Raw genomic sequence first — 27,431 nt, 5'->3', positions numbered from 1 at the left:
GTGAAGGGTTGGAGACTACAAATCTGGCTGGGATCAATAGATCGCCAATTCTGTTTAAGTTTTTATTTTTCCAAGAGATGTAATAGGCAATTGCCATATACTTTGTAGTAAATGCCAATGGTTTAGTCTTTCTTCAAAGTAGGCTCACCCAAAGTAAGTGTGATGTCTAGAAAGGTTTTGAGATTAGTGGTACTTAAGCGAGCCTTGCTCCACCGACATCTCTCTACTCACCTGGTCACATTTATTTTGGAATTACCAAAAGAAGTTAGACGACTACCATTGTTTTGCATTAGCTAGCATTTGGATTAGATTCTCCTAATGGTTAAGAGACAATGATGTACTCTGTTGGCTTATGAATAAAATTTTGAGTTCTTTTCATTATGACTCCATTTTGATTATGAGCATATGACTTTGTGACTACGATGGCTGGGCCATCAGTATTAATTCAAGGACATGGAATAGCCCAAGTTCCACTTGCCAAATGGCACCTTGATTACAGCTGTCACAGAAACTCTCTACGCTCTTAGGGCAATTCGTACCCTATGAATAGACAACGAATTCCATGAAAAAATGCATTTAGAGAACGGAAATGAGTTCCTTTGCAATACCTCTAATGATTACGAACAAAGACGCATCTTAGAGAAGTTTATGTGTCTCTCTAGTGGACTCTATGTCACTATTCGAGCTATTAATCCAATAAAAGTTATGAGAGAAGATCTCTTGGATTTAGACACATATTGGCTTTGTCACGACAGGAGAGGTCATCCTGGTCATGATATGATGATCCGTCTACTAAAGACTTCACATGGACATCTTTTCTCTCGAGCGAAATGAAGCATGAATCAAAAGTTGATTCTTGGACTAAGTGTGACCGACGCTGCTGCCTAAGGCACCGCCTCCGTCCACCACCAGCCTAGGGCTGGCGTAGTCCCTATCCATAATGCCATGGATGGCGTTCCATGGCGTCAATCATGGTGATGGCGCCCCAGCTGATGCTGCAATCACCAACTTGCTTCAGATAGCGTTTTAGACGCTCAGGCCCAACCAAAATCCTCATTGGTAGCTTCTAAAGCCTCTCGCTCGTTTTTACAAAGCCCGTTCCTTAGGGAACTTAGGACTGAGACTGTCCTCTGCAAAGGTTATGAAAATACTCATTATGTTCTTACATAGAATCCTTAGGGATTCTGTGGACTAGTTCAACCAACTTGCGGACGTTTAAATATCTCATGATGTTGATTGACACGCAAACACGCTGGTCACATGTTGTGCCATTGTCCACTTGAAATGCTGCTTATGCTACACTCCTAGCACATATCATATGACAACGGGCTCACTCCCCAAATCATCCTATTCAGTCACTTGGATTTGACTATGCTAGAGGGTTTACATCGAAAGACTTTCGATGGATATTGCAATGGGCTTGATGTTGGACATCACATTCCCATGTACACACCCTATTGGTCTCGCTGAAACGACTACGATGGTAGTCCGAACATTGGTAATGCGCACCAATCTTCTTACATCCGCTTGGGGTGATGCGATATCGCATGCTGCTATGCTAATTCGTCTACGACCTACCGCCACTCAATGTACCTCTGCGTTACAGCTAGTGACTGGGTACACGTCTTTTGTACTTACGCACATTTGAGTGAGCCATTTTTGTGCCAATTGCGCCACCACAGCGCTCTATGATGGGTCCTTACAGACGAATGGGCAACTACGTTGGATTTGAGACTCCAACAATCGTCCGCCACTTAATGCCCTTGTAAGGCGATCTCTTTACCGCTAGATTTGCGGGTTGTCACTTTGATGAGACAGTCTTCCCGTCGTTCGGGGGAAATAAGAACACAGATGTTCAACAGGAACGACAGGAATTGTCGTGGTCTGTCCCCACTATGTCTCATCTTGATCCCTATTAAAGCGACGAGATCACACAAATATGCTGCAAACATGCCTACAAGGAAGGACGCCCCTACGAGAGGACGTAGCGCCACCCTATATGGAGGTAGGCATGGCGCCAATGCCAAAGAGAGTGGCACTCTGGCGTTACAGGCCATGGCCCCAGCTAGGATGTGTGGGAGGCCCGTGGGTTCGAAGGATACATTGGCACAAACCAATCCTTGATCATCGACACTCAAAAATCCGTCTCATGAGTATCTTCCGGGTTATGGTTATCGTTGGGGGACGCCTCAACGTCAGAACCTATTCCTGAGAATATAGAGCTCTATGAAACTTACACTAGTGTACATGAGACGTGGGATAGAAACTCCATCATAATTGATGATGTAGTCACACACTTCGTTGCACATGAGTTTGTTGAGTCAGATGATATCGAACCACGCTCCGTTGATGAATGAATGCTAACGTAGAGAAATTTGGCCTAAATGGAAAGATACGATCCAGGTTAAGATGGATTCTCTAATGAAGAGGAAGGTTTTCGAGCTAGTGATGCCAACACCTCCTAACATAAAACCTGTTGACTAATGGGTCTTTGTTAGAAAGCGTAGTAAGAAAAAGAGATGGTAATCTCGCCTTATGGCGCAAGGCTTCTCACAAAACGCCCTGTAATCGACTACGATGAGACATATTCTTTCGTAATGGATGTCATTGCACTCCACTACCCTGTCAGTTTGGTAGTTTCCGAAGCTTACAAATGTGGTCACTACGTATCTCTATAGGGATCTAGATACGGAATATACATGAAGGTTCATGGTGAACTTCATTTACCCAAGTCAAGTGGCTCTAGACCACGGAGTGCGTTTATAATAAGGTTGAAACGCTCACTAAAGTGACTACTTGATTGGGAAGGGATATGCTTACGCGTTTCTATAACAAGTTTCGGATTCTATCGCGGTTCATGTTGGACATGATCTTAATTAGAAGCCCTTAAAGAGTTAAGGGAAACCGCTGAACACTTGAAATCTGAAGTTTGAGATGAAGGATTTTGGGAGAACACGATTATGTCTCGGTTTAGAACTTGAGCATCGTGTCGATAGATGCTTAGGCATTTTGACAAGGTCAAGCCTTCAAGCACCCCCATGATCGTCCATAGTCTTGATCCTGAAAAGGATCCTCTTCGTTCGAAGGATGATGACGAAGATGCACTAGGGGCAGAAATGCCCTAGTTAAGTACAATAGGCGCATTATTGTACCTAGCTCAATGCACAAGACCGGACATCTCATTTATCATGAACTTGTTAGCTAAGATATAGCTCTGCGCCAACGCGACGCCATTAGATTGGTGTAAAAGATATCCTTCAGTACTTGAGATGTACAATTGATATGGGCTTATTCTATCCCTACAAAGAGATGATGGATTCGGACCCATCACACACCAGGTACGCCGCCAACACTGGCCTGTGTCCACTATCCCCATCCCAAAACGACGTGTGTTTTGGAAGGTTTTGCTGATGCTGGGTACCTCTCTAACCCGCACAAATGTCGCTCTCAAACTGGTTATGTTTTCACCATGGGAAAGACCGCGATATCTTGGAGGTCTACAAAGCAGACCTTAGTCGCTGCCTCTTCGAATCATGCAGAGATTATTGCTCTTCACGAAGCAGTTCGTGAATGTATATGGCTTCGATCCATAGTTACGCATGTTCGAAGCAATTGTGGTTTGAAGTCTACCACAGATGAGCCTACGAGCATTTAGGATAATGCTGCTTGTTTTGAACAAATGAGGCAAGGCTACATCAAAAGCAATAACACCAAGCATAATCAGCAACAACAGACTCTCCTCGAGATCAAAGTGAACTAGGTTCGATCTGAGGACAATGAGGCAGACTTGTTTACTAAGTCATTGCCCAAATCCACGTTTGAGAAACATGTGGCAAGAATTGGCTTGCGGAAATTATCTAAACTCCCATGATCGTAGTCATCAGGGGGAGGCACAGACATCAGGGGGAGATGTCTACATGTTCACCTCAAAATGTGAAGGTGTGTTGTGCTCTTTTTCCCCTTCGACCGAGGTTATTTTTGTCCCACTGGGTTTTTGTTACTCGGCAAGGTTTTTAACGAGGCAACGAGAGAAGCACCGAGTTTGGACAACACAAGGGGGAGTGTTTAAGGATATCTCTATTTGTGTTTAGCCCAAACTCTAGGTTACTTGACCTAGTGGTAATAGAGTTTTAATTAGAGAGAATCTCGGAGAATATCTTAGAGATATCCATTCATTGTATGATTATCTTTCCTTGTATGATTCAGACTCTATGCATTGTAATCCTCTATATAAAGAGGCCCTTATTATCAATGAGAATACACAGCAAATTCCTCTCAATTCTCGTTTCCCTAAAACAATATATATATATATATATATAAATCTAATTGTTATTTTGTTAATGAAATTAATTATATATAATGATAATTTAATGAAGTGTTTCTGTTACATTTAGTTTGTCATATGGATGAGTGGTGATATTAATGTGAAACTGATATAAATCTTAAATTTATTAATTTTTTTTTTTGTTTAAAAAAACCTCAATTATGGCGTGCAAGGAACGCCTTAAATGGGAACTCAATCACTCTTTTATGGCGCGAGTTGTACGCCTTAGTAGAAAGTCTTTTACCGCATGCAATGTGTGCTGTAAATGACGGGAACGACAGTTGTGATATCACTTTGATGGCGTGCTTGGATGCACAATTACGGTTTTCTTATGCACGCCGTTAAAGAGGGTTGTCTTTTACGGCTCGGGCATTTACAGCCTGCGTTTGTGTACCGTAAATACCCTTTTACGGCACACATTATAGGCCATAAAAGACTATTTTTGGTGTAGTGGCGCGTGCGCGTAGCTAGCTCACTCAATCATCTAACAGTCTAACTCGCCTGGAGATGAGAGGAAAGGTACAGGATTTGATGCCTGGAGATGAGAGGAAAGGTCGATTTGAATCAAATCCTGTACCTGATCTAGATGGACATCATACAATTATTCTGATGATCACACACACGTATATATCTGATCATCTAACTATTTTGGAGAGTCGCATATGTGATTTCATTACTAAACAGGACTCTAATTCAGTACATAACACTCGCGAGTCAGGAGGTAAATATGCAGGACTTTTAGGTTTGACTCCCCCAGTAGCAATCTAATCTCCCTCCCCGTGTCAAATAGATAAAGGTATATAGCGACATTTTGTCAAATGATTTGGACCTAAACGCTACTCTCAAAATGGGTGGACTTGGCCAAGCTTAGTTTCTCCTACCAACCTAGCTAATTTCCACATTAATTAGAAGCTTGTGTTTGGTCAACTTCCTGTCATTTTATTTTCTTGAATCATAAATATAGCTTGATGGGTCAAACTCATAACACCAATAAATCTGCTCTATTCACTGGTAGTATTTACAGTACTAGTTGAAAGTTGAAACCTAGAACTGCATATTAAGGATTGAGAACAGCAAGCACGTAAGTGATTTCTACAGCTGGTACTTTGATCTATTCTTCTTTTCTCGCTTTGGACGCAATGCACTGATTGGTATTGTTTCAATTAGACTGATCTCCGGCACTGAAAATCCTACCAGCAAGGATTTGGTTCAGCTACAACAGTGAATTGAAACAATGGCTTTGGTGTTAGAAGTGTACCACACTTGGAATAGAGTACTGAAAGCAGAAGCTATGATCCCCGAGCAAAACAGAAAACTTATATATTTTGGCTGCAATCTAAATTTACATGCAATCTCGATGATATTCGTTACAAAACAAGCTTATCCCTGAACTTCCTAAACTTTTTTACAAAAATTTTATTACAGAAACAGGCAAGAATCAAGAATGAATATGATCAGGACGAACTAAAATGACCTCACATCTAGTTTAACTTCCCCCAGTTCACGACAATCTTCTATCAACTAGACTGGGGTGACTTGCATCATCCTCCGAAGCCATTGATGAATCGTCCTTCAAGGAATAACAAGTTTTCCTCAAGGGATAACTCATTTACATGAACATCAAAAGCGCCATTGCAAAAGCAACGAGCAGAGAAAGCATCACAACATCGTTGTAATTGCCTGGAAAACATGAAAACACATGCTTAAGGTTATATTCAGAAGCAACTGAAAAGTAGGAAGGAAAACAAATTCACAATTAAAAGATTTATGTCACATAATCCACAAGAAATACAGTGAGATGTCCACATGTAGGCAAACTGTAGTTTAAACTTTGCCGTTTTGAACTTTGAATAGCACTAGGGGACTGGTGGACTGCTTATAATAACAAAATTAGCATTGAGGCAACGAATGATGCCACAAAGATAAATGAATAGGGTGTACTCACCCCTTTCTGCTGATGCTGCTGCAGGAAGTGCAGGAATCTTGACACCTGAAGTTCCAACAAGTCAGGCAAAAATCATCAAAACAAGACAGAGGATAGGAAATACAAGGTTTATGTATAACGAAGTACCACAAATACAGAGTATATAGTGACGAAAAGCTAATAGCTTATACATACCTTTACTGCATGTTGAAGCTGCTCCTTGAGAAGAGGTGGGCCAGGGAGCTGGAATGTTATCATTCAGATCACAAAGGAAGCTGACCCCTGAACTTTCAAATATTGCATCCGAAGGCAAGCTTGGCAAAAGACATCCAGATGCTATCATGTGCAAAAGGATAAAAAACAAAAATATGTCAGTTCAGAAGATTAAAACACAAAGAACAGGAAAAAACAAACAAATTTCAGCACACCACCCAATCGTATTTGCTTATGAAGTTTTAGTCTTGGTTCATTGATGTAAGGATGAGCAAATCACTTTCAGAGATGCCTTAGACAATAACTATGAAAGGATGACATATCCTGCCAGTAGCGTGGATATAGACAGCTAAAAGTATAGTTAGCTGGCATGAAATTTCACAAATGGTGACTGGTTGTTCAGATAAAATGGCTGGCCCTCTGCAACATTATAAGAATGGCACAGTTTCAAAACCTACAATGAGCCCACCCTTTTAATAATGCTAAGCAATTATTTGAGTATATTACGATTTACAATAATTTCATAGTAAAAACAAAATGAAATTTTTACCTTGACTTCCAACTGAGGTGTACAAATTGTTGATCACCATATCACAATGACGTACACAAAACATTTCAAGTTTGTATTAGTAACATGATAAGAAATGCTTAGTTTGCTGGAAAAAAAATGGACTAGAAGAAAGCAGTAACCTTGAAGGGAGAAATCCTTGAGGCTTATATGACATAGGCTGTACACATCTTTGGTAATATTTGATTTTCTTAACTTCATTCCCAGTGATGCAGCACAATCCAAAGCTTGCAAGTTGGTTATGAAACTCTGCTTTTGCAAGTGGGAAACATAGCTGTCCATGGCCGTACAACAAGCTGTCTGGTTGCTTATCTCATCCCCACAGCCGAGTGCAACATGTTTCATATTTGGGAAGACCAGGGGGCAAACTGAAATGCACGCCAAACACAAATACAGGACCATTATTCCGACTTAACATTAGTTTCTCTAAGATATACAACATTTTGTTATGTCTTAACCGTGGGTTCTGATAATTTAGAGCTTAAGTAAATCAAACTAGTTGAACACATACCCCAAGTTTTAACATATTAAATTCATACCAATGTAAATGGCTGACCATAAACTCACCCTTGTTAATCTTGCAATTTGAGAGTCCCCTTAGAACTTCCTTGGCATGAGAAGGATTGAGTTTACTTGCCAGCCAGCGAAGGACAATATTTTTGCAGTCATTGACTCTACTTATGTGATCAGGTAAGACAGCATGACCACCGTCTGTGCTCAAAAGATCAGAAGTTTTTGAAGCAATTCTTGTAGCAGCTTCTAATATGGCATTCTGACATGTTTGAGCACAGCATTCTTTCACAGGGTCTATCTTCTCACAAGCGGCCACCAACTTGGAAGTATCCACTGTCTCCTCAAATTCAGTAACATCAATGATGGGGCAAGATGCATCAGTGAGATCTGTTGAACGAACTGAGCATATTTGCGCAAGGGTGTCATTTGCACCCTGGCTAACCAAAATCTGCTTAATATCGGATAGACAATATTTTGCAGCCGTCCCATTTAAAGCAAGCACATTGGTGTATTTACTGGACTGACCGATGAGGATTGTGATAGTAGCTTCCAACTGTGGGCAACAAATAACGTTTGCCAGCAATGGTGCAAAAACAGACCAACAATCAATTGCGGTCGTACTCATCAAACTCTCAGAAGCAGTGAAGTTCAGCATACATTGTCCTACAAGCACAGATCAACAGAATAAATGTGGTATCAGAGCAACAAGACAACACCTCTGCAATGCCTAAGGAAATCTAATTGAGCTAGACCAGTAAAGGAGGAGGGAAGAAAAATACCTGATATTTTTGGAACAGTAATGTTTGTGAATGGCGCCAATGGTGAAGGAGCAAGAAGGGGAAGAAACGGCTTAGGAGCCGCGGTAGGGGAGATCATAGGTAACATGCTATCTTCTTGCCTAATTGTCAAGACAGGATCTTTACGATAATCCAGGGCACCGGAACAAGATACATGGAGACCTATAAAAGAACAAACCAAGAGTCATTCAAGATGACTACGCAAAATCACACAAATTACAATCACAAATTGTTGGATGCATAGCTTCCCTTACAAATTTCAAGTCAGTTACACAATCCAGTCCCACACAGGGGCCTTGTAAATCCTAGAACCATTCAAAGATAGATACTTCACTCAAACTGCTGAGAGGCAATCACTTGTTCTAACAGCAATCAAAACCCCAACACTCTCCTAAACAATTACCAAAATGCAGAGGATGCTATGCCTAGTGATAAGCAATGGGTTGAAAGATGCAAGATCACAACAAAATGCACCATGCACTAAAAATCATGAGTTCCTCAAATCATGAGTTCCTCCACAAAATACACCCTAGTACACACTTCCCCAAATCATGAGTTCCTCCACAAACCCAGTTTTACATTGGCACAAACTCTTGACAATTTACCAAAATTCAAGATCATGGCTTTAGAACCCAGAAAAGAAAGCAATTAGAAAAAGAGAGAAGAATAATACTCACAGAGGACCAATATGGAGAATTTTAAACAAGACATGGTTGGCTTCTTCTTCTTCTTCTTGAAAAACACCCTTTGTTTCATGCCTTTGATGTTTGCAAGTGTGAGAGTTGGGATTCAGAGAAGGGTTTGGGGGGTGTGAAAAAGTAGAGGAGGCATTTTGGGAACAAAAAAAGAGAGAGATGGATGATGTTGTAGATAATATGAAGAGTGGAGAGGAGTGAAGAGAAGTAGGAGGAGGAGGGGGAGCAGCAGCCATGAATGAGATGAGCTGAATTGAAAGTGGTGGGTGGTGGGGCCCCGGGGGGGGGGGGGAAGCAGTACTTAATAGCTGTACCAGTTGGGAAGGAAGGAAGGGGGAGAGTGGGTCCCACGCCTTTAGACCCGGAAACTCAGATAGGAAGAGCACTGGCGCATTAACGCCACCCGTCGCCTTTTCTCAACCCTCTTCTCTACTCTAGTAGAGTATTTTGACCACGCGCGGAGTTCGTGGCTCGTGTCTCAAGCACGTGTGGCGGGTTTGGAAGACTTACCGACGTCGTTTGGGATAGGAAAGAAAGAAGGGAAATTTGAAAAAAACAAACGCCGTTGCCGGGGATCGAACCCGGGTCACCCGCGTGACAGGCGGGAATACTTACCACTATACTACAACGACTTGGTTGTTAATGGTTCACAGCTTCTTGAATAAATCGCAGGAAATTATTGTTGTTATTATTATTATTTTGGATGGAGACCTTTCAAACCCGATTTCTATTTTTGAAATAAAAAGGCAATTTGAAAGAGGAAGGGCGTGAACATGTTTTTATTTACATAATTAGCTTCTTGTAAGAGATAATAAAGAGAGATGTCTCCAGATGCCAGTACCAACTTTCGAATGCGTCATGGAACGTCAGAACTTGATGCTTTGCTGTGGTGATGATTAATGATTGGTTGCAACGTTGAAAATGAATTACTTTGATGGGAAAGGCAAGTGAGAATGATGAGCATGATTGAGGTGGAGGGAGAATCTTAATGATGTACAAGTGGGGAATCAATAGCTTGTCTTCAACAATAAGCATCGCATCATGGGAAATAAGAAGTTGATTTGAGTGTAATAACAAAATAAAAAGGTCTGTGGCATCCACTTTTACTGCTTATGAAGAGACTCTACTATTGATAGGTCAGGTCAAGGAACGACGCCCATCTCCATCCAAGTGAAAGAAAGGAGCAAAATATGGAATAAAGTTTCCAGTGCTATTATGCATCGTCCGTCAAGCTCAAAGCCAAAGATTATTTGTTTGTTGAAAAATAAATTTATTTTTTACTATGTTTTTATATTCCATCATCTTTATTTAAAATAACATTTATTCAAATTGTTACAAGTTTATTATAACTTGAAGGTGGTGACGTACAAATAACTACACTTAAGTTATTCATCAAACTTACTCTCCAAAGTAATGTTACTCATCATTACTTTGATAATAGAATCGGACATATATTTTTTTTTTGAAAATGCTTTCTATTTAGACGGTGCTCATTACTAGACTACTAGTAATGAATCCTAGTTTCCAAAGTCAAAGTTCGACCACAATAGTCAGTACGAGCGGCCCACAGTTTCTGGTCTTATAAGCCCCACGCATGATGTTACTTCAATTTTCTAAATCCCAAGATTTACAACTTACAACTTACAAGGACCCAAAATAAGGATTTACTATATTCATGAAAAAATTTCTCTAAAACAAATTTCTACATGCATACTGAGAAACATAAACTAATTTGAAAGAAAGAAGGATACGACAAAATGAACCGACACAAAGAATCACCAAAGTAATAAACTAATCGACCTCCGGAATACTTTGGAGGGCTGGCCTCCACGGCCGTTGATGCTCCTCATAGTCATACCGATCATCACCGTCGTCCATCACCCTCGCCAATAGTTGCTCCACCGTCGACACGTCCATAGCGCCGCCTCTTGATCCCACCAACTCTTCCAGCTCCCTCTTTGTCATCTTTATCTTCACCTCCTGATGATCTCCACCGCTACTACTCGGTCTTCGTCTACAGGAGGACGAGGAGGAACCTGAAGAAGATCTGAATTGAACCTCACCGAGAAGCTTCTGCTTTTCCGGCTGCTGCGACTGGTGGAGCTGACACACGTTGACCCACCCGTCGTCGTCGTCGGCCCAAACCGCAGAATCACGCCTCAAACAGCAGTTCCCCATAGCCAGCTAGCTAGTTAACCGAGAGTCCGAGACTGATGATTTTGATTAGTCGAATCTTATCACTCCAGCAAGGAAAATATAGAGCTGAAAGAAGAAGAGAGAGGTTGAAGACGGGGAGGCTTGTGTTATTTATAGAACCAGGTGGGTGAGACCGCGACAAAACTTTCAGCTTCCAAGAAACAACTGCATATATGATGATGAACAATATTATAATCTTGACGGAGACGTACGGCCAAGTACGTGCAGGCACTGATTAAGCCGCAGCTTAATGAAAATGATTAATCAAATCAAGGAGGACGGTTTTGGTTGGAAATTTATGTTTGATTAGTAGTATACAAGATCTGGGTAGCTGAGCTAGGTTGGATTGGCACGTTGTGATTTGTCTGCATGGCAATTTGTTAGAATTCTAGAACGGGAAAGGTCAAAAGTCAAAACCTCGTTTCTTAATTAGAAGCTAGAACTAGAAGGAAGGAGAATAATCAATAATATATAGACTGGTTTGATTTTGCCGTGTGAATTGGAATTTGGGACGGGATATTTTCGTGCTTAAATGGTATCAAAACGAGGAAAATGGTGTGAACGTACATATAAAGATGGGATCTTTGACTTGGGGTTGAGAAAATTAATAATATAATTATATGTGCTGGATCAAGTTCTTGGCCTCTTGGGTTAGGTTGGTCCAGTTGGACAACAATCCTCTAATTAGTCTTAATATTCTTCATAGCTAAGAGTAAGTAACTATAAGTACTATAACTTCTTTGAAATTTCTTTTTCATCTTATATATATAGCAACACTTAACCGAACTAAGTTATACTTTTTTGACATTTCTTTTTCATCTTATATATATGTATATGAACACTTAACCGATTTAGCTTCGATATTGCAATTTGTTTTTTTGTTTGTTTATGTAATGACTCACAATTCACCAGCTAATTAGGAGTTACATGTCAATTCATAATATCTTAAATCCTCAATTGAGACTTGATTACCACCAATTATCAAAAAGTAAATGTGATTTACTACGTTATGCTTTAGAGCATGTCGCAATTTCATACTTATGATTTTAACTTCACAAGTTCATAAACCATAAACCTACCAATTACATAGAACATGTTGTTTGAGAACATCGATATATAGGAAGGCTAGGGTAACTAGTGTTAGTTGTTGGCCAAGAAAACTCATTAGTATAACCCAGCTCCAAAGGCAGGCTTACTTTCAAACTAATGACCCCTCAATATCAATATTACAAATACAAAGTATGCAAGATAGGATCGTCTCATCATCAAACTTTATCAAATGAACAAACAATATTAGCACTAACAGTTAATTAGTAACCTTCTCAAGACAAACGATCATTCCTTTGGATGTAGTTGTATACCAAAGAAGGTCAAGAACTTCACCAGTAGTAGAAGTGACATTTTCAGTTTCTCACTCACTCATTATTTATGAGTCTCAGAATCAATGCTTGAAAAGTCATTTTCAATGCTTATAAAACGTTGCGAGCCACCAGAATAATATACTGGTTTGATTTTGCTGTGTGAATTGTAATTGGGAGGGGATATTTTCGTACTTAAATGATTGATCAAGACGAGGAAGATGGTGTGAACGTAGATGTAAAGATGGGATCTTTGACCTGGGGTTGAGAAAATTAGTAGTATTTATATTTGCTTGATCAAGTTCTTGGGTTTATAGTTAGGTTGGTCCAGTTGGACAACAATCCTCTAATTAGTCTTAATTTTGTTCATAGCTAAGAGTAACTATAAGTACTATAATTTTTGGTTTTTCTTCGTCTTGGCGTGGTTTGAAGCAACGTGGCTCGTGGGGTTTTGGGTCACAGTGGTGGGATCGCGGCGGAGCGAATCGGGACTGTGCGGGTCGTGGCGGTGACAGTGTGGGGTGTTTGGATCGGGGTTAAGTGGCGTGATTGTGGCGGCATGGCCCGTGCGGTGCGGTTTTGAGGCGTTGACGGTGCGATCGTGGGGCGCGGATCGTGGGAGGCAGGTTGCGGCGGAGTGCGACGGACGGAGAGAAGCTTGCCATGGCTGGTTCGTATGACAGGGAGGCTGGGCAGGTGGACTTGGACCAGACTGGTCTGATGGGCCTTGGTGGACCTTTTTTGGTGGTTGTCCTCTATTTGGGCTTTCAGTTTCTAGCTGGGGTCCTACCCTAGTCCAGTAGATTTCAATTTGGGCTAGGGTTTAGGCTATTGGCCCAACTCTATGTTTTTAGTTTTATCTAAATTCAATAATTTCCTTGTATTAAGAACCTAGATCTCTAGCGCCTCTTGCGTAATACTAAAGGAGGATCTCCACTAGCTCTACGATCTGAAATGTGTAATGAGTAGGTCTATTTCTATGTACTACTGTGGGTACTACCACTACCTTCTTGTTTGTCTATGTCCTTAGTGGAAGAGTATGTAACGGCCTATTATGGCTTGTGATCAATATACTATTTCGCCCTGCGGGCTTGATTAAAAAAAAAGAAAAAAAAAGTTATACTTCTTTGAAATTTCTTTTTGATCTTAGCAACACTTAACCGATCTATCTTAGATATTGTAGTGTTATTTATTTATTTATTATTACTATTACTTTTTTTTTTTTAATGTAATGACTCACAATTCACTAGCTAATTTGGAGGGACAATTCTTAGGTCTATAGAGATGATCTTTAAATGCTAATTTAAGATATGGACCGTTGGATCATAAATTTATTAAGTAAAAGTATGTTAATCGACAATGGGGGGTGAATATACTCGTTTAGCCTAAGGGTGAACCACTGAACCTAACAATTGTCTAATTTGGAGTTACGTGTCATTAACATGCAACATAGTATCTTAAATCTTCAATCGAGATATGACTACCACTATTATCAAAAAATAAATGTTACTTCCTATCTTGTGCTTTACAACTTGTCACAATCTCATACTTATGATGATTTTAACTTCAGAAGTTCATCATTCTCAAAAAAAAAAAAAAAAAAACCTTCAAAATTTCATAAATTGCCCCATAAACCTACCAATTTCTTGGAACATGTCGTTTGAAAACATCGATGGGAAGTGTAACTAGTGTTTGCTGTCAGCCTAGAAAACTCATTAGTATAGATAGAAAGGCGCTATCTTTGGTTAATAAAAAGAACTTAGCTATGCTGAAACGAAATGAAAGATAGGCGAAATTAAATGAAGCAAAATTATTTTAAGTTAGGTTACATTGTATCTACTCGGTTCTAGAAGCTGTATTCTATCTAGTAAAACTGGGTACAAGTGTTCCGATGACTTTGTGTGGTCTCGAATGAGGATCCAACTGTTGGATTATCGTATAATTGTGTTTTTGTGAATTATGCGCTAAGTTGAGATTGTATGTGATTAGGTGTTTGACGAAATTATTTTGGGCGAACAATTATTGATTGTGTGATCTTTGGGACTGGAAGGCATAATGATCCCTCAATGTCAATATTACAAATACGCAATATCGAAGATAAGATCGTCTCATCATCAAAGTTTATCAAATGAACATACAACATCCTCATCAGTAGAAGTGACATTCCCACTCACTCATTATCTATGAGTTTCAGAATCAATGCTTGAAAAACATTTCCAATGCTTCGCGAACCACCAAATAAATCATAACAAAACTGATTTTACATGATTATATGTCAAGCATTCCCTTCAATTACGTCTTAATTAGCTCTCATTTTCAGTGATCAAATTCTTCAATCTCCCTTTTTTCAACAATCATAATCAACCTCCTTTTGGGAAACTCTAGTTTTTACTAAAACTTTTAAAAACCAAGCGGTAAAAACAAACAAAAAAGAGAAGAAACCAAAATACACACTTTAAGAGACACGCGCCCATCATTCTTTATATAAAGAATTAAAGACCCAACACTCCCACTCCGGTTCCCACCACCACAACAACAACAAAAAACTATTGATCACCAACTTAATGAACCCCTCAAACGGTGCCGATTCTCGTCGCCGGAAAACGACGTCGTACCGGCGCCACACTCACCGGCCTCCGTCCAGTCCACTTCAGCACTGGAAGCTCCACGACGACAAATCCACCGGAGCCTCCGAGGCCTCTGCTCGGAAGCTCGCCGCCGGGCTCTGGCAGCTGCGCTTCAGCGAAGTTTCATGGGGTGCAGAGCTCAACTCTGGTTCTGATGATCATCTTCGAGCTCACCTTGAGGTAATTCTAATTCAATTTTGATAATTTTTGTGTAAGTTTCGATTTTTTGATTCAATTGTGTGTTGGCATTGTGATTATATGGATGGGTTCAATTTTTGTTGTACAGATCTTATTATATGAAACCGATAGCGATTGTTTAAGGGTCAAGATTTTGAGGAAATTTCGAGTCTTTGAGACTTTGAAATCCCATTGACGTTTTTTTTTTTTTTTTTTTTACCGTAGGTTGTTACAAATAGCAAGAACATGGATGTTCAGCGGTTCATGTTTTGAATGTATTAATTAGCATTGGTTTGGGAATGGTTTTGAGGTCATGTCTGAACTCTGATGTTGTTTTTATTTTGTTTTTTTTTTAGCTTGAATCGTCTTTGGGGTTTTCCAAATTGGGATTGGAGAGGGCAACAAAGTGGGATGCTTGCTGCTGGAATGAATCGGCTGAAATTTGTGGGGTTTATATGAAAGATTGTCGAGTGAATACTGTGTCTATGGTTTCGGCAGTGAATGATGAACTAATGAAAGCTAGATTGAGCATTCGAGAGCTTGAAGCTAAGCGGAGGTCTTTCAGGAAGAGAGTCAAACACTTTTTGAGTAAGCTTGAAGAGGAAAGAGTATTGCAGAAGTTCAGAGAGTGCCAGAGAGATCGTGCGGTTATTAAGGAGTTGATGAAAGAACTAAGCAGGGAAAGGAGGAGTCGTCAACGGATGGAAAATCTTAGCACCAATCTGGTCAGTCGGTTAGCCAATGCAAAGTTGTCTGCAGACCAGTTCATGAAAACGTATGAGGAAGAGAAACAAAACAGAAGATTCATGGAACAAGTTTGTAGCGAACTAGCTGAACACATTGGAGAGAACAAGGCAGAATTGAAGGCATTGAAAAGAGAATCCATGAAAATTATTGATGAATTGGAAGAAGAGAGAAAGATGTTGCAGATGACTGAGGCTTGGCGTGAAGAACGAGTGCAGATGAAGCTGATTGATGCTAAACTGGCTCTTGAAGATAAATATCATCAGGTGAACAAGCTGATAACAGATGTTGAAACTTTCTTAAGGTCAAGGTTCGCTACCCTGGATATGCCGGAATTAAGAAAGGCTGAGTTGATCCTACAGGAAGTTAAGTTGTTGGATATTCAAGATATCGAGGAATTTACATATATTGCTCTGAAATCAGATGATATATTCTCTACTTTTGAAGAGTTCCGACAATATGAAGGTAAAGGGAGAGAGATTAAACCTTGCATTTGTCACAGTGCTTCTAGCCATGATTCGAAATTCCATCCGGTGAGTCCTGACAATAATCGGTTCAACAAAACCCCTTTGCCAAGTTACTCGAATTGTCTCAACGGTTATAGTAGTGGTGTGCAAGAAAGTGCTAGAGGTTGGGCAAATGGGAGTCATGGTGAGGATCAGGGTTCTTGTCATTCATTGGGAGGGCATAGTTCCTCCATTCTCAGGGTTGGCCGATGCCGACATGTGTCTAGGAGCGGAAGTGCATGTAATGATAATGCAGGTCAATCCTCTCCAGATACTGAAATCATTGAAGTTTGCCCAGTATCGGAGCAGCAATCAGAGCAGAAGCTGTCTTCTATGTCCAAGCTTTGGAGATCATGCCCAACTAATGGTGAAGTTTTTAAGATAATTTTGGATGAAGACAAGAGCAGGCTCTCAAATGGGGTTACATCATGTTTGCAAAGAAATGCTGATAGTAGACTGACTGAACATGAGACCAGACACCGGGATTCAAATGAACATTTGTTCCCACTGGACATAGCGAATCCACACATCTCTCGAGGGATGAAAGGACGCATTGAATGGCCCCGAGCCATCCAAAAGAAAGGTTCAAATGCCAAGCTTTTGGAAGCAAAAATAGAAAGCCAGAGATCTCAACTGCGCCATGTTTTTAAACTGAGGTTTAGGTGACTGACTTGTTCGAGTTCTAAACACTCGCCTTATGACCGAGTGAATGAGTAGCAGTTTCTCGGAAGAGTACTTAAATGTAAGTTTCTAGCTATGCAAGCATAAAAGATAAAAGTATATACACCATCTTCTTCGCTCTTTTCCCTTTATGTCTAGAATCAAAGATATGTGTATATCACTATATCGACCGGGGAACTCAAATAATAAGCAAAACTCACCAGTCACCAGTGTGCTTTACTGAGGTCAGTTTACAAGAATAGGGTGAGTTAACTGGAGAATTTAATATAATTCTTTTTCTTTATAATAAAGCTAACTGAATAACATTAAACATAAAAAGAAACCTTATTGTCCATGAGAAAGAGCATAATTAAGAAAGAAATGAATGTAGCTGGGCATCAACCAAGTAACTCATGTTGCTTCATTCTACTCATCCATTATCCTTCTTTACTCGCCATCTTCCATCGCACAGGGTAAATTTCAGTCGGTTCCATCTCTGGGTTCTCATAGGGCTTTTTTTCAGAACGAGACATGGATCTCCATTTCTCAATAGCGAGTTTAGCAGTAGCTTGATTATAGGGTTCCCCTCGGTCCCGCTGAATCCTTCTGTACTCCTTCATGAATACGAAGAAGCCCATAGTATAATTTTTCTGTCTATATTTTCCACAAAAAGGACAACCCATTCGTCCACAATGGAAGTTGAAATAAGTCCCGCACCTGCAAGTAATCCAAAATGGAATATATATAATTCAGAATGAGTTTCACCCTGTTGTTGTACACTTGCACTTACCAAGGCTACTCAAACAGTATAGGATCAGACATTCAGAAACACCAAATTATATGTGTGTGTGTGTGTAGAATAAATAATCAAATGAAGAGACCAGAAGGATAAACAGACCTGCATTTCATTGTTGTGCAGCCTCCTGATCTTTCCACGTAGATCCCACACCTTGGGCACCTTCTCCAGTGCTTCTTGTAAGCAAGTTTTTCCATAATGATATCATCCTTATTCAGCCTCTTAAACTCGGCACAAGTAATCCCGGCGTGCCAAGGAACAATCTTTTACAATTAAGGCACTCTGATTCCCTCACTACCTCTGGCCCATCGTTGATCAACATTGCGGAGTAGTCCTTAAAGGGGCAGTAAAATTGCTGAGACCCAATAATCACATTTTCGCACAATCTTGTTCCCCATTTTTCAAACACCTCGGGTTTCAGAATCGAATGGCAATATTCGGGATCCAGTGACCCTTTGCAATCGGGTACAAGGCACCCAATGCTTGCTATATTTTCTTGGAGCTTCGAGTCCACGTATTTGACCACGCAATCAGTACAATAAACATGGCTGCAATTTTTGATACCAAACGATTCGTGTGCTGGCTTGGTCTCCGAACAAATTTCACAAACAAAAGATGGGGCTTTGTTATTGGGTTTGGAAGTAGAACAAGAACCCTCGTTTGTGGTTTTTATTCACTTACTTTTCCCGAAGGGGACATTGGAGTGTTTGAACCTAAGAACCTAACCTCTTCATCACTATTGCAATAGTTTAGGGTTTCAGTAGAGAGATCGATGAAGTTACCAGCCTGCTTTAGTGGGACTCGGGGCGGATTTTAGGGTTTCGTTATGATTGGTAAATTGATTCCTGAGAGATTCTGGATGAACACCTTTCTTCATTTCACGAGCTCCAAATGCTGGCCGGCATATCTAACAATTGACCAAACGATCCAGAATGTCTCGGTGGTATTGAGACATTGCGCAACAAAAGGGGCACTGTGTCCAGAATGTGTTTGGTTGTGGAGGTTCTTTATGATTTGGAAATTGATTCCGGAGAGATTCTGGATTAACACCATCCCATTTTTCTAGACTAAACTGCTTGCAAAATTACTCTTGAACGCACACTTGTAGTCGAAAGGTGCATTTGTCTATATATAAAGTGGGATGGTGTTTGTTTTCTTAGGTATGAGTTATACTCGATCATTCTATGAGGATGCAACACAAAGTGTGTATCATTAGTGTATCTAACACTAATTAAACATCAAGTAATTAAATAGATCGATCTACTTAAAAATCTCATTCACACTTTCACAGCCATCTTGTCTGCCACAAAGTGCCTACTCGCAACAAAGTAATTGGCCATGTCATAAAATTTGTTTAGAAAACGGATGTGACATCAGTCGAAGATGCAATAGGCAAAGCTTTTGATTTTCTACACGAATACACAAAGACAAATAGAGAGACATTAGAATACACTAGGAACGCCTTCAAGAGAGAGGAAGCGTTTGGCCATGTCATAATCGGCGGAGTTGTTCATATCCATAAAAATATTGTTCAGCACCAGAGCTTAGTTTTCTAGAATCATATGTGATACACTATGACATAGACGATTTGGATCCTCTTTTTCTACTCCACCTTTCTAGATAGAGACCTCAAATAGAACACTATAATCATCTTATACCGAATAGGAATACCAAAACAGGAACTTTACATCACGTTAGCCAATTTTTAAATCTTAAGCAGGAAATATCTTAATTACATGTCACTGTTTCTAGTTTTGAAGTTTTGAGACTTAAAAGTTAAAACACTCCCTAGTATAAATTAGGAATGAGATATTGAAACCAGTAAATAAACAATTTCGTTCTCCTATTTATAATGGGCCTTTTTATAATTGGTCATGTCATAAAATTTGTTTAGAAAACGGATGTAATATCAGTCAAAGATGCATTGGGCAAAACTTTTGATTTTCCACACGAATACACATAGACAAGTATAGGGACATTAGATTGCACTAGGAACGCCTTAAAAAGGGATGAAGTATTTGAGATGTTAATCGGTGGAGTGCATAAACCCAAACCGGAAGCAAACGAGGTGCTCCTGAAAGTTGTCTACACTGGTATGAACTGACTGGACATCCACTAGAGGAGTTTTGCATATCCACCAACCTCCTGGGTAGAAGTGCCTATCTCGGACTCGAATATTCTGAAACCATCATTGAGCATGGGAAAGAGATGTCCGAGAAAGACAAGAAAGTCTGTAAAAAAGACACAAGGTAATTTGGAAGCTAGCTACTTGAGATTACATATATACTTTTCGGGTTTGTTTAATTAATTTTCTTAATTGCACAAGAAATTGAATAAAAATTGCATCAAAACTGTTGGTCTAACATGTGTGTTTTGAAGGTGTGTGCTATTACCAACGGAGGAAGCTATGCGCAGTTCGTGGCAGTTCCAGTTGCACAATTGCTTCCTATTCTAGGAAATACTAGTCTAAAATAAGCTACTACTTTTTCTCAAGCTGCTTGCACCGTATGGTCAGAGTTGTTTATGAAGCAAAGGCTATCTAAGGTACGTAATCTAGGTGCTTCATCAATTTTAGGGTTTGTTTGATTAATTAGCTAGGCATTATAGTCTCATTTCAAAAGGAAAGAAAAAAACACTCATAAGTGCTAAGTAGCTGCATGAAGCATGTGGTATGCATTAACCCTGTTTCATACATCATTACATTTTCAAAAAAAAAAATTTTTTGAATTTATAATTATGTGCAATAGAGAATACTTCATTGTGCAAGGCCTTTCTATAATTGGCCATGCCATGTCATATAATTTGTTTAGAAAACGGATATGTCATCAAGTTTAGAAAACGGATAACATTAAATATACTTTCTGAAAAACGGATGTGACTTAAAATTTGTTTAGAAAACGGATGTGACAGAAAGTGATGCCTGCAATTGAGAATGTTGACGTGAAACTTGTCATTCACAATGAGGTTTTTATATTCGAAGAAGCATCCGAGGCACATAAACTCAAGAAAAGTGGCAATCATATCGGAAAGATATTGCTTCACCCTTGATGGGACCAAATATTTAAACTTCATTTACAGCAAATTGATGGATTAGATTGGATACATCCCATGAATCCAGATCTTTTACTTTTCCAGACTAAACTGCTTGACAAAATTATTCTTGAACGCAAACTTGTAGTCGAAAGGTCAATTTGTCTATATATAAAGTGGTACAATTCTTTTCGGTCGTTGTTATTTTCTTAGGTATGAGTCATTCTATGAGGATGCAACACAAAACACTAATCAAACATCAAGTAATTAAATAGATCGATCTACTTAAAGAATCTCATTCATAGTCATCTTGTCCGTCACAAAGTCCCTACTCGCCACAAAGTAATTGGCCATGTCATAAAATTTATTTAGAAAACGGATGTGACATCAGTCTAATATGCAGTAGGCAAAGCTTTTGAATTTTTAAATGAAAACACAAAGACAAATAGAGAGACACATTAGGAACGCCTTCAAAAGAGATGAAGCGTTTGGCCATGTCATAATCGGCGGAGTTGTTCATATCCATAAAAAATATTGTTAAGCACCGAAGCTTAGTTTTCTGGAATCAGATGTGACACACTATGACATAGACGATGTGAATCAAAAATCTCTTTTTTCTACTCCACCTTTCTAGAGAGAGACCTCAAATAGAACACTATAATCATCTTATACCTAATAGGAATACCAAAACATGAACTTTACATCACGTTAGTCAATTTTTAATTAAGCATGAAATATCTTAATTACATGTCACTGTTTCTAGTTTTGAAGTTTTGAGACTTAAAAGTTAAAACACTCCTTAGTATATTTCCTATAAAGAAATATAGGTTAAGCACTTAAAGAAAAATATTGATGAATTTCAAATTCTCGGAGTCAAGTAGTAGATATAACTGAGAATTAGATTTTTTTTTTTTTGATGAACCTCCCCAGAGGAATTTATTCAATAAAAATATGTAGTAAAACAAAGAGGGGGGCCAAACCAAACCTCTTCAAAAAACAACATCTAACGAATATGGAAATTAGGAAGGCCCAAGTAATCTCTATTGCAGGAATCAAAAATAACAGGTGGCGCAAAGTCCCACCAAACTAGACCATTAGAGAACAACCAAAATTAGCAAGAGCATCTGCAACTTGATTACCTTCTCCTCTAAAAATATGTGAGGAACGAAATTCCACTTGAGCTATTTGATGCAAACAATTACTCCATGCAACTTGAAGAAGCCAATTAAGGCACCAAATGAGGAGAGCGAAGGAAACTAAAGAATAAGAGATGAATCAGCCTCTAACCAGATATGTTTCTAATTTTTAACCCAAGCTAAATCAATTGCTTTGATAACTGCCATGACCTCCGCATCCATCAAACTTGGAATGTCAAGGTTAGAACAGAATGCACCTATGACAATTCCCCTATGATATCTAAAGACACCACCATAACCAGCTTCATTGGATGTACTCTTCCAAGCCCCATCTGTATTTACTTTAATCCAACCATATAGTAGGGAATGCCAGTGAAACTCAGTAATGCGAGGAAAACGCCTTGGCCTACATGAAGCTCCAAAACATTTGACAACCCAAAGATCTTGAGTCATGTTATTCATGGACCCAGATGCCAAACAACTAGAGGCATTAACACACCCAACGATTAACCTTTGAACCCTGGAGACATTAGGCTCTATACCCTCATATCTAGCTTATTTGTTGCGTGAGTGCCAAATGAACCATAAAGTAGAACAAAAGCATGCAACCCAAAGCTCACATAATTGAGGGCTACGACCAGCCAACCCCATATTTAATAACTCCAAGATAGAATTAGGAACAGCGACAAGCTCAAAGCTTTCAATCATGCAATTCCAAATTGTAATAGCAAATGGGCAATGAAGAAAAATATGATTTAAACATTCACCATTCTTGCGGCATATATAGCACACAAAATGTAGCCATAGAGACACCACGTTTCTGCAAGAAATCCTCTGATAAAACTCGACCATGCAGCAATTTCCAAACAAGTAATGACAATATGCGAGGAGCTACAAACTACTGCCAAATAATTTTACTCCAATCAAGGGAAGGAAGAGAAGGACGCAAGAATTTGTAAGCTTCACGAGCAGAGAGATCTCCAGATGAAGACGCTGACCATATTAGCTTGTCTGACACCAGCAGATTTAAAGGCAAAGGAACTTGTGAGACAATCTCACAAATAGCGGGAAAATGGAATTGGAAGAGTGGAGGAAAATTCCAAGACCCATTATTAATAAAATCAGCCACCGTCCCACTTGAGTGATCTTCTCTATTCCCATGTATGCCAAAAAAAATCACTTAAAGGCTTCCCCAAAAATTGTCTCACCAAAAAGACACCTGACAACCCGAGCCAATAATCCAACGACCTGTTTCATGCCCTGAGGCCAAAACCTCTTAATACCTGCCCAACTAGATGAAGTTGCATAGGACCCCCTGAGAATTAAGTTGATTTGCAATGGGTTTGGAATTTAGAAACTTAACGTACGTGTCTAGTCTTGCTGCCAGAGCAATCCATTTTCAATGGAAGAAATCCAACTTGTGATGCAGAGAAGAATCAAGAACGTACTATGAGGAAGATGACGTACAATCAAGGATTTTGGTTGTTAACTTGGATCTGAAATTAAAGATACAGACACCAATCATAAAACATTTACAGGTGGGTTTGCATGATTCTTCACTCCCGTTATGAGAGATTTGGATATATAATGCAGCTTGGATGCATGCCTTATTTCTTCAAGGTTTCAAGAGATGCTCTTTATTTAGGATTGGATATCACTTACTATTCTAGTGATAGGCGCAAGTCGATATATAGATGTTTTATTTCACTTGTATAAGAAACTGTTTTTTTTTTTTTTTTTTTGTAGAATGAACATTTTCCTGTTTCTTCAACTCAATTATACGTACATGATCATCTCATGGAAATATTTTTTGTTCTTTTGGACAAAGAAAGTTTAGGTTAGAGAGACGTACAAATATATGCTTAATTAACCACTAATCTGTATTACATTCACGCTTATATGGTAGTTAGCCTAACTAATTATACTAACACTAGACAGATGTGCGACACTTGTCAGTCAACTGTACACTCTCAACCCATCAACCAGAAACGCTTCATTTCGTCATTTTAACTGCCTCACATGCACAGGATCCTTAAATTCCAGCTCACACGTATTAATCTCACTTAGAAGTGACTGATCTTTTGTACTACCAGTAGAGGAATTGACTCAACGGCTGGTTGCTTTAGACGTCTTAGCTTCATTTTGACACTTATAAATATTTGTTTCTTGAGCTATAGGCTCTAGTCGCTCTACAAGCAAGGTGCCGAAGAACCTTACACTACTATTCATTTTTTGACATATCAGATGATATTTTGATATTTTTTCGTTCACTTTTTGAGCATGATATTGTGATTTAGAACTAATAAACGAATAAACGATAACTTCGATTTGAAAATGAAGGCAACTTACACTTCAATACTTGATCATCAAATTGATAATTAGGTCAATCTATCTAATATGGTAAATTTAAAAATATTTGAGGATCACAAGCTAAGCTGATATTGGCACTGATAGCCTATAACGGAGGGAACAAATCTATCCGTTTATTCTCTGTAATGTCCCAGCCGTTGGGAGGATCGAAGTCACAATCGTTGTCAGGGCAATTTTCAGTCCAGTGCTCACCAACCTTGTTACAAATATAACAACAAAGGAGTTCTTCGTAATGTTCTTCCTTGTGGTCAGCCTCATTTTCGCATGGGCCATCATCACAAATCCCACAAAGCACTACATATGCCTTGGATCTTTCGGGGCACGTTTCAGTACTATGATCACCACTTGTATCGCAAAGCCTACAATGCCTGTCATCAGAAGGGTCAAGTTCTTCTACCCTGCAACCTGTTTGCACTTCCATTGTTTGATCAGGACAAAACCAAAAAATCAGTACTACTGTGACAACATAGCATTGTACATGTATGATGCACAAACCAAGACGGGGATTGAGAAGAAATTGATCCAAAAAAATTTGGTATAATATTTACTCCAAGAAGGGACAGCTGAGAACAAGCTGTATGTTCTTCCAACATTAAAACTCTCGAAAACTAGCTAATTTTTATAGGAAAACATCTGGTGGTCGAAATACACTAATATAAGATAGTAATCTTGCAGTTTTAGAATTTTCAAATATTGAAAACCCAAAGACGTAACATTGATTAAAAATAATAATAATAATAATAATAATAATAATAAATTATATTCACAAAAAGAACCGCAAAGCAGATTTTTTATTTTTTGGAAAGCCAATAAAATTCCAACCATTCTCATTCAATCGAAAAACAAAATCCAGAAAAAAAAAAGAAGGAAAAATAAATCAAAGCATACCAGTAGCGATGAGAATCTCCTCGAGTTCTCCCGGTCGAGGATCATGAAGCTTCGCCGGCGGAGCCTGCTTCTGGTGCTGGCCAATTGCGCTGGCGGCTGTATCTGTGAAAGAGAGAGTGTTGGATTTAGGTTAAAATTTATGAATCGACGAGAACTTAAATAAATAAGAAAACAAAAAAACAAACCTTGTTCTCCTCGAAACACTCGGAGCAGCCCAAGAAAGTGGCGCATAATTTTCTTCAGGAACCCTGAAACAAAAAGCATACCAGGAGCCTTATGGTACACCTGGTTGCAGATCATCCAGATACTCATAGCTGGTTCGATTTGAATGTAAAGCAGTCTCTTTCTCTGAGAAGGTCTTCGATTACGACCGAGACTGGACAAGTTGGGTTTAGGTTTTTCGTTTCGGCGTTGAGAGAACGTATATATAGTGAGATCCATAAAAGACGGGGTATATGATGTTACCATGGTCGATTGTAATAGTGCAATGCCACGTGGTGCGGTTATTATTATTTTTTTCCTTGTGTTGTGAGGTTTCCTGGTTTGGATCTTGTTCTGGAACTTGTTCATTGTTGTTAGGAAAGTACATTAGTCGTTTAGGGTTTAGGGAACGCTTATCGAGAATTCTCTCAACCAGAAAAATAAATAAATTACCAATAGAGACTTTTTACCGGTTTTTTTGTGTGTGCCTAATTGTGCTATTTTTATTCATGTGGATGTGCTGCTTTTACTTTCGGGTGAATTGCTCATTTCTACATTCTACAAAAAGTCTTTATGAGTACCATAATTGCGTGTCTTGGCAAGTAGTATTCTTTAGGGCTGGGCACGGGCCTGGACGGGCCGAAATTGTGGTAATCCCGATCCCGGGTCCGGAACTATAAGTCGAGACGGGTCGGGATGTTGGTTTTTCAAAACTGATACCGAGGGTACCGAAACCGAACGGGTTTGGTGCGGGTCGAGACGGTTTCAGGACGAGAGCTATTTTGAACTTTAATTCATTTCATTCATCATTTCCAGAACTGAAACCTGCCATTCTCTCTCTCTCTCTCTCTCTCTCTCTCTCTCTCTCTCTCTCTCTCTCTCTCTCTATATATATATATATATATATATATATATATAACCTGCAGACGGCAAACTAAAACAACATCATATAATCATTGGTTATAATATATGACCCAAGCTTATACGTTGATGATTGATCAGCCCTAGTTAATCACCCAAGCTTATACACGTTGATGATTGATCAACCCTAGTTAATCACTCAAGTTTATACTAAGATCAGACAATCAACTTAAAAATCTCATATATGAACAGTTGCATAATTGCTTACTGAGATTGTAAGACTATAGATCAAGTTACCAATTAAACTTACAAATTAACTCAGCCTAATTCATTTAACTAAGAAGAACTGAACTGGAGATGAATGGTCTTCAAGCCCCGAAGCAGGTGGATGAGCAACTTGCTTCTTCCAATCTTCCCTCTAGCCATCAAAATTTGAATCGAAGAATTGAACTGGAGATGATCGAAGTGTGAAATGGACTGGAAGTGAAGTCAATACTAATTACTGAAGAACAGGAGAAAATTTGGGGAAATTGGAAAGAAATTGGGGATCGGGGATTTAGATGAAGAATAGAAGAGGAATTGGAGAGTGGAGAAGAGAGTCTCAAATCTGAGTATTGGGGATCGAATTAGCCTTTTAGGTTAAATAGGTTTAGTGATAAGGTGTGGTCATTCTTTCATGTTCCCATATATTTGACTAAATCATCCAATCAAACTCAGCCAAGTATATAAAACAATTAAAGATTTAATTTATTTAATAAAAAAGGGACGGGACGGGCCCAAACAGTAAAATTTTAATTTTAATCCCGGCCCGTACAGGCAGATTTCGGGACGATATCGGGACTTCGGT

At 39.2% G+C, this 27,431-nt stretch overlaps 4 protein-coding genes, 1 non-coding gene and 1 pseudogene across 7 annotated transcripts; 1 reads left to right on the top strand and 5 right to left on the bottom strand.

Annotated features, from left to right (window-relative positions):
- Positions 1-5,618: 5,618 nt before the first annotated feature.
- Positions 5,619-10,968, bottom strand: LOC112167654 (uncharacterized GPI-anchored protein At1g61900). Of its 2 annotated transcripts, none has more exons than XM_040506959.1 (8): positions 10,835-10,968; positions 8,322-8,501; positions 7,597-8,205; positions 7,152-7,397; positions 7,012-7,023; positions 6,444-6,584; positions 6,270-6,314; positions 5,619-6,004 (listed from the first exon to the last, which is right to left on the bottom strand). In XM_040506959.1, the coding sequence occupies exons 2-8, from the start codon at positions 8,425-8,427 to the stop codon at positions 5,934-5,936; spliced, it is 1,230 nt and encodes a 409-aa protein (XP_040362893.1). In that variant the 5' UTR covers positions 8,428-8,501; positions 10,835-10,968; the 3' UTR covers positions 5,619-5,933. The 2 variants fall into 2 exon arrangements, with proteins under 2 accessions (XP_040362893.1, XP_024160472.1); XM_024304704.2 differs by lacking the exon at positions 10,835-10,968 and adding an exon at positions 9,017-9,285.
- Positions 9,595-9,666, bottom strand: TRNAD-GUC. The gene has a single exon. It is a non-coding gene; the product is annotated as a tRNA-Asp (tRNA).
- LOC112167257 lies at positions 10,676-11,326 on the bottom strand. Its single transcript, XM_024304258.2, has one exon. The coding sequence runs from the start codon at positions 11,210-11,212 to the stop codon at positions 10,826-10,828; it is 387 nt and encodes a 128-aa protein (XP_024160026.1). The 5' UTR covers positions 11,213-11,326; the 3' UTR covers positions 10,676-10,825.
- Positions 11,327-15,095: 3,769 nt separating this feature from the next.
- On the top strand, positions 15,096-17,442 carry LOC112166969. The gene is made up of 2 exons (XM_024303907.2): positions 15,096-15,395; positions 15,749-17,442. The coding sequence occupies exons 1-2, from the start codon at positions 15,153-15,155 to the stop codon at positions 17,306-17,308; spliced, it is 1,803 nt and encodes a 600-aa protein (XP_024159675.1). The 5' UTR covers positions 15,096-15,152; the 3' UTR covers positions 17,309-17,442.
- A 297-nt stretch (positions 17,443-17,739) lies between these two features.
- Positions 17,740-19,438, bottom strand: LOC121053072 (annotated as a pseudogene).
- Positions 19,439-24,658: 5,220 nt separating this feature from the next.
- On the bottom strand, positions 24,659-25,891 carry LOC121049053. Of its 2 annotated transcripts, none has more exons than XM_040505478.1 (3): positions 25,708-25,891; positions 25,523-25,624; positions 24,659-25,048 (listed from the first exon to the last, which is right to left on the bottom strand). In XM_040505478.1, exons 1-3 carry the CDS (start codon positions 25,832-25,834, stop codon positions 24,720-24,722), a joined length of 558 nt encoding a protein of 185 aa, XP_040361412.1. In that variant the 5' UTR covers positions 25,835-25,891; the 3' UTR covers positions 24,659-24,719. The 2 variants fall into 2 exon arrangements, with proteins under 2 accessions (XP_040361412.1, XP_040361413.1); XM_040505479.1 differs by having other exon boundaries at positions 24,659-25,039.
- Between the last annotated feature and the right edge of the window lie 1,540 nt (positions 25,892-27,431).

The sequence above is a fragment of the Rosa chinensis genome, chromosome 5, assembly GCF_002994745.2.
Source record: "Rosa chinensis cultivar Old Blush chromosome 5, RchiOBHm-V2, whole genome shotgun sequence".
NCBI classification, from domain to species: Eukaryota; Viridiplantae; Streptophyta; class Magnoliopsida; order Rosales; family Rosaceae; genus Rosa; species Rosa chinensis.
Note: the sequence above shows the minus strand (reverse complement) of the source record. Positions and strands in the feature narration are given on the sequence as shown.

Bases quoted from the DNA above. Each gene is read 5' to 3' on its own strand.
- LOC112167654 (XM_024304704.2), bottom strand. From the start codon at position 9,095: ATGAAACAAAGGGTGTTTTTCAAGAAGAAGAAGAAGAAGCCAACCATG. The intron at 8,206-8,321 runs GTATTTTTCTTC...CTGTGCTTGTAG, and splicing joins TACTGTTCCAAAAATATCAG to GACAATGTATGCTGAACTTC. The intron at 6,005-6,269 runs GTGAGTACACCC...CATGTTTTCCAG, and splicing joins AGCAGCATCAGCAGAAAGGG to GCAATTACAACGATGTTGTG.
- LOC112167257 (XM_024304258.2), bottom strand. From the start codon at position 11,212: ATGGGGAACTGCTGTTTGAGGCGTGATTCTGCGGTTTGGGCCGACGAC.
- LOC112166969 (XM_024303907.2), top strand. From the start codon at position 15,153: ATGAACCCCTCAAACGGTGCCGATTCTCGTCGCCGGAAAACGACGTCG. The intron at 15,396-15,748 runs GTAATTCTAATT...TTTTTTTTTTAG, and splicing joins ATCTTCGAGCTCACCTTGAG to CTTGAATCGTCTTTGGGGTT.
- LOC121049053 (XM_040505478.1), bottom strand. From the start codon at position 25,834: ATGAGTATCTGGATGATCTGCAACCAGGTGTACCATAAGGCTCCTGGT. The intron at 25,625-25,707 runs GTTTGTTTTTTT...TCTCTTTCACAG, and splicing joins AGTGTTTCGAGGAGAACAAG to ATACAGCCGCCAGCGCAATT. The intron at 25,049-25,522 runs GTATGCTTTGAT...AAACAATGGAAG, and splicing joins GGAGATTCTCATCGCTACTG to TGCAAACAGGTTGCAGGGTA.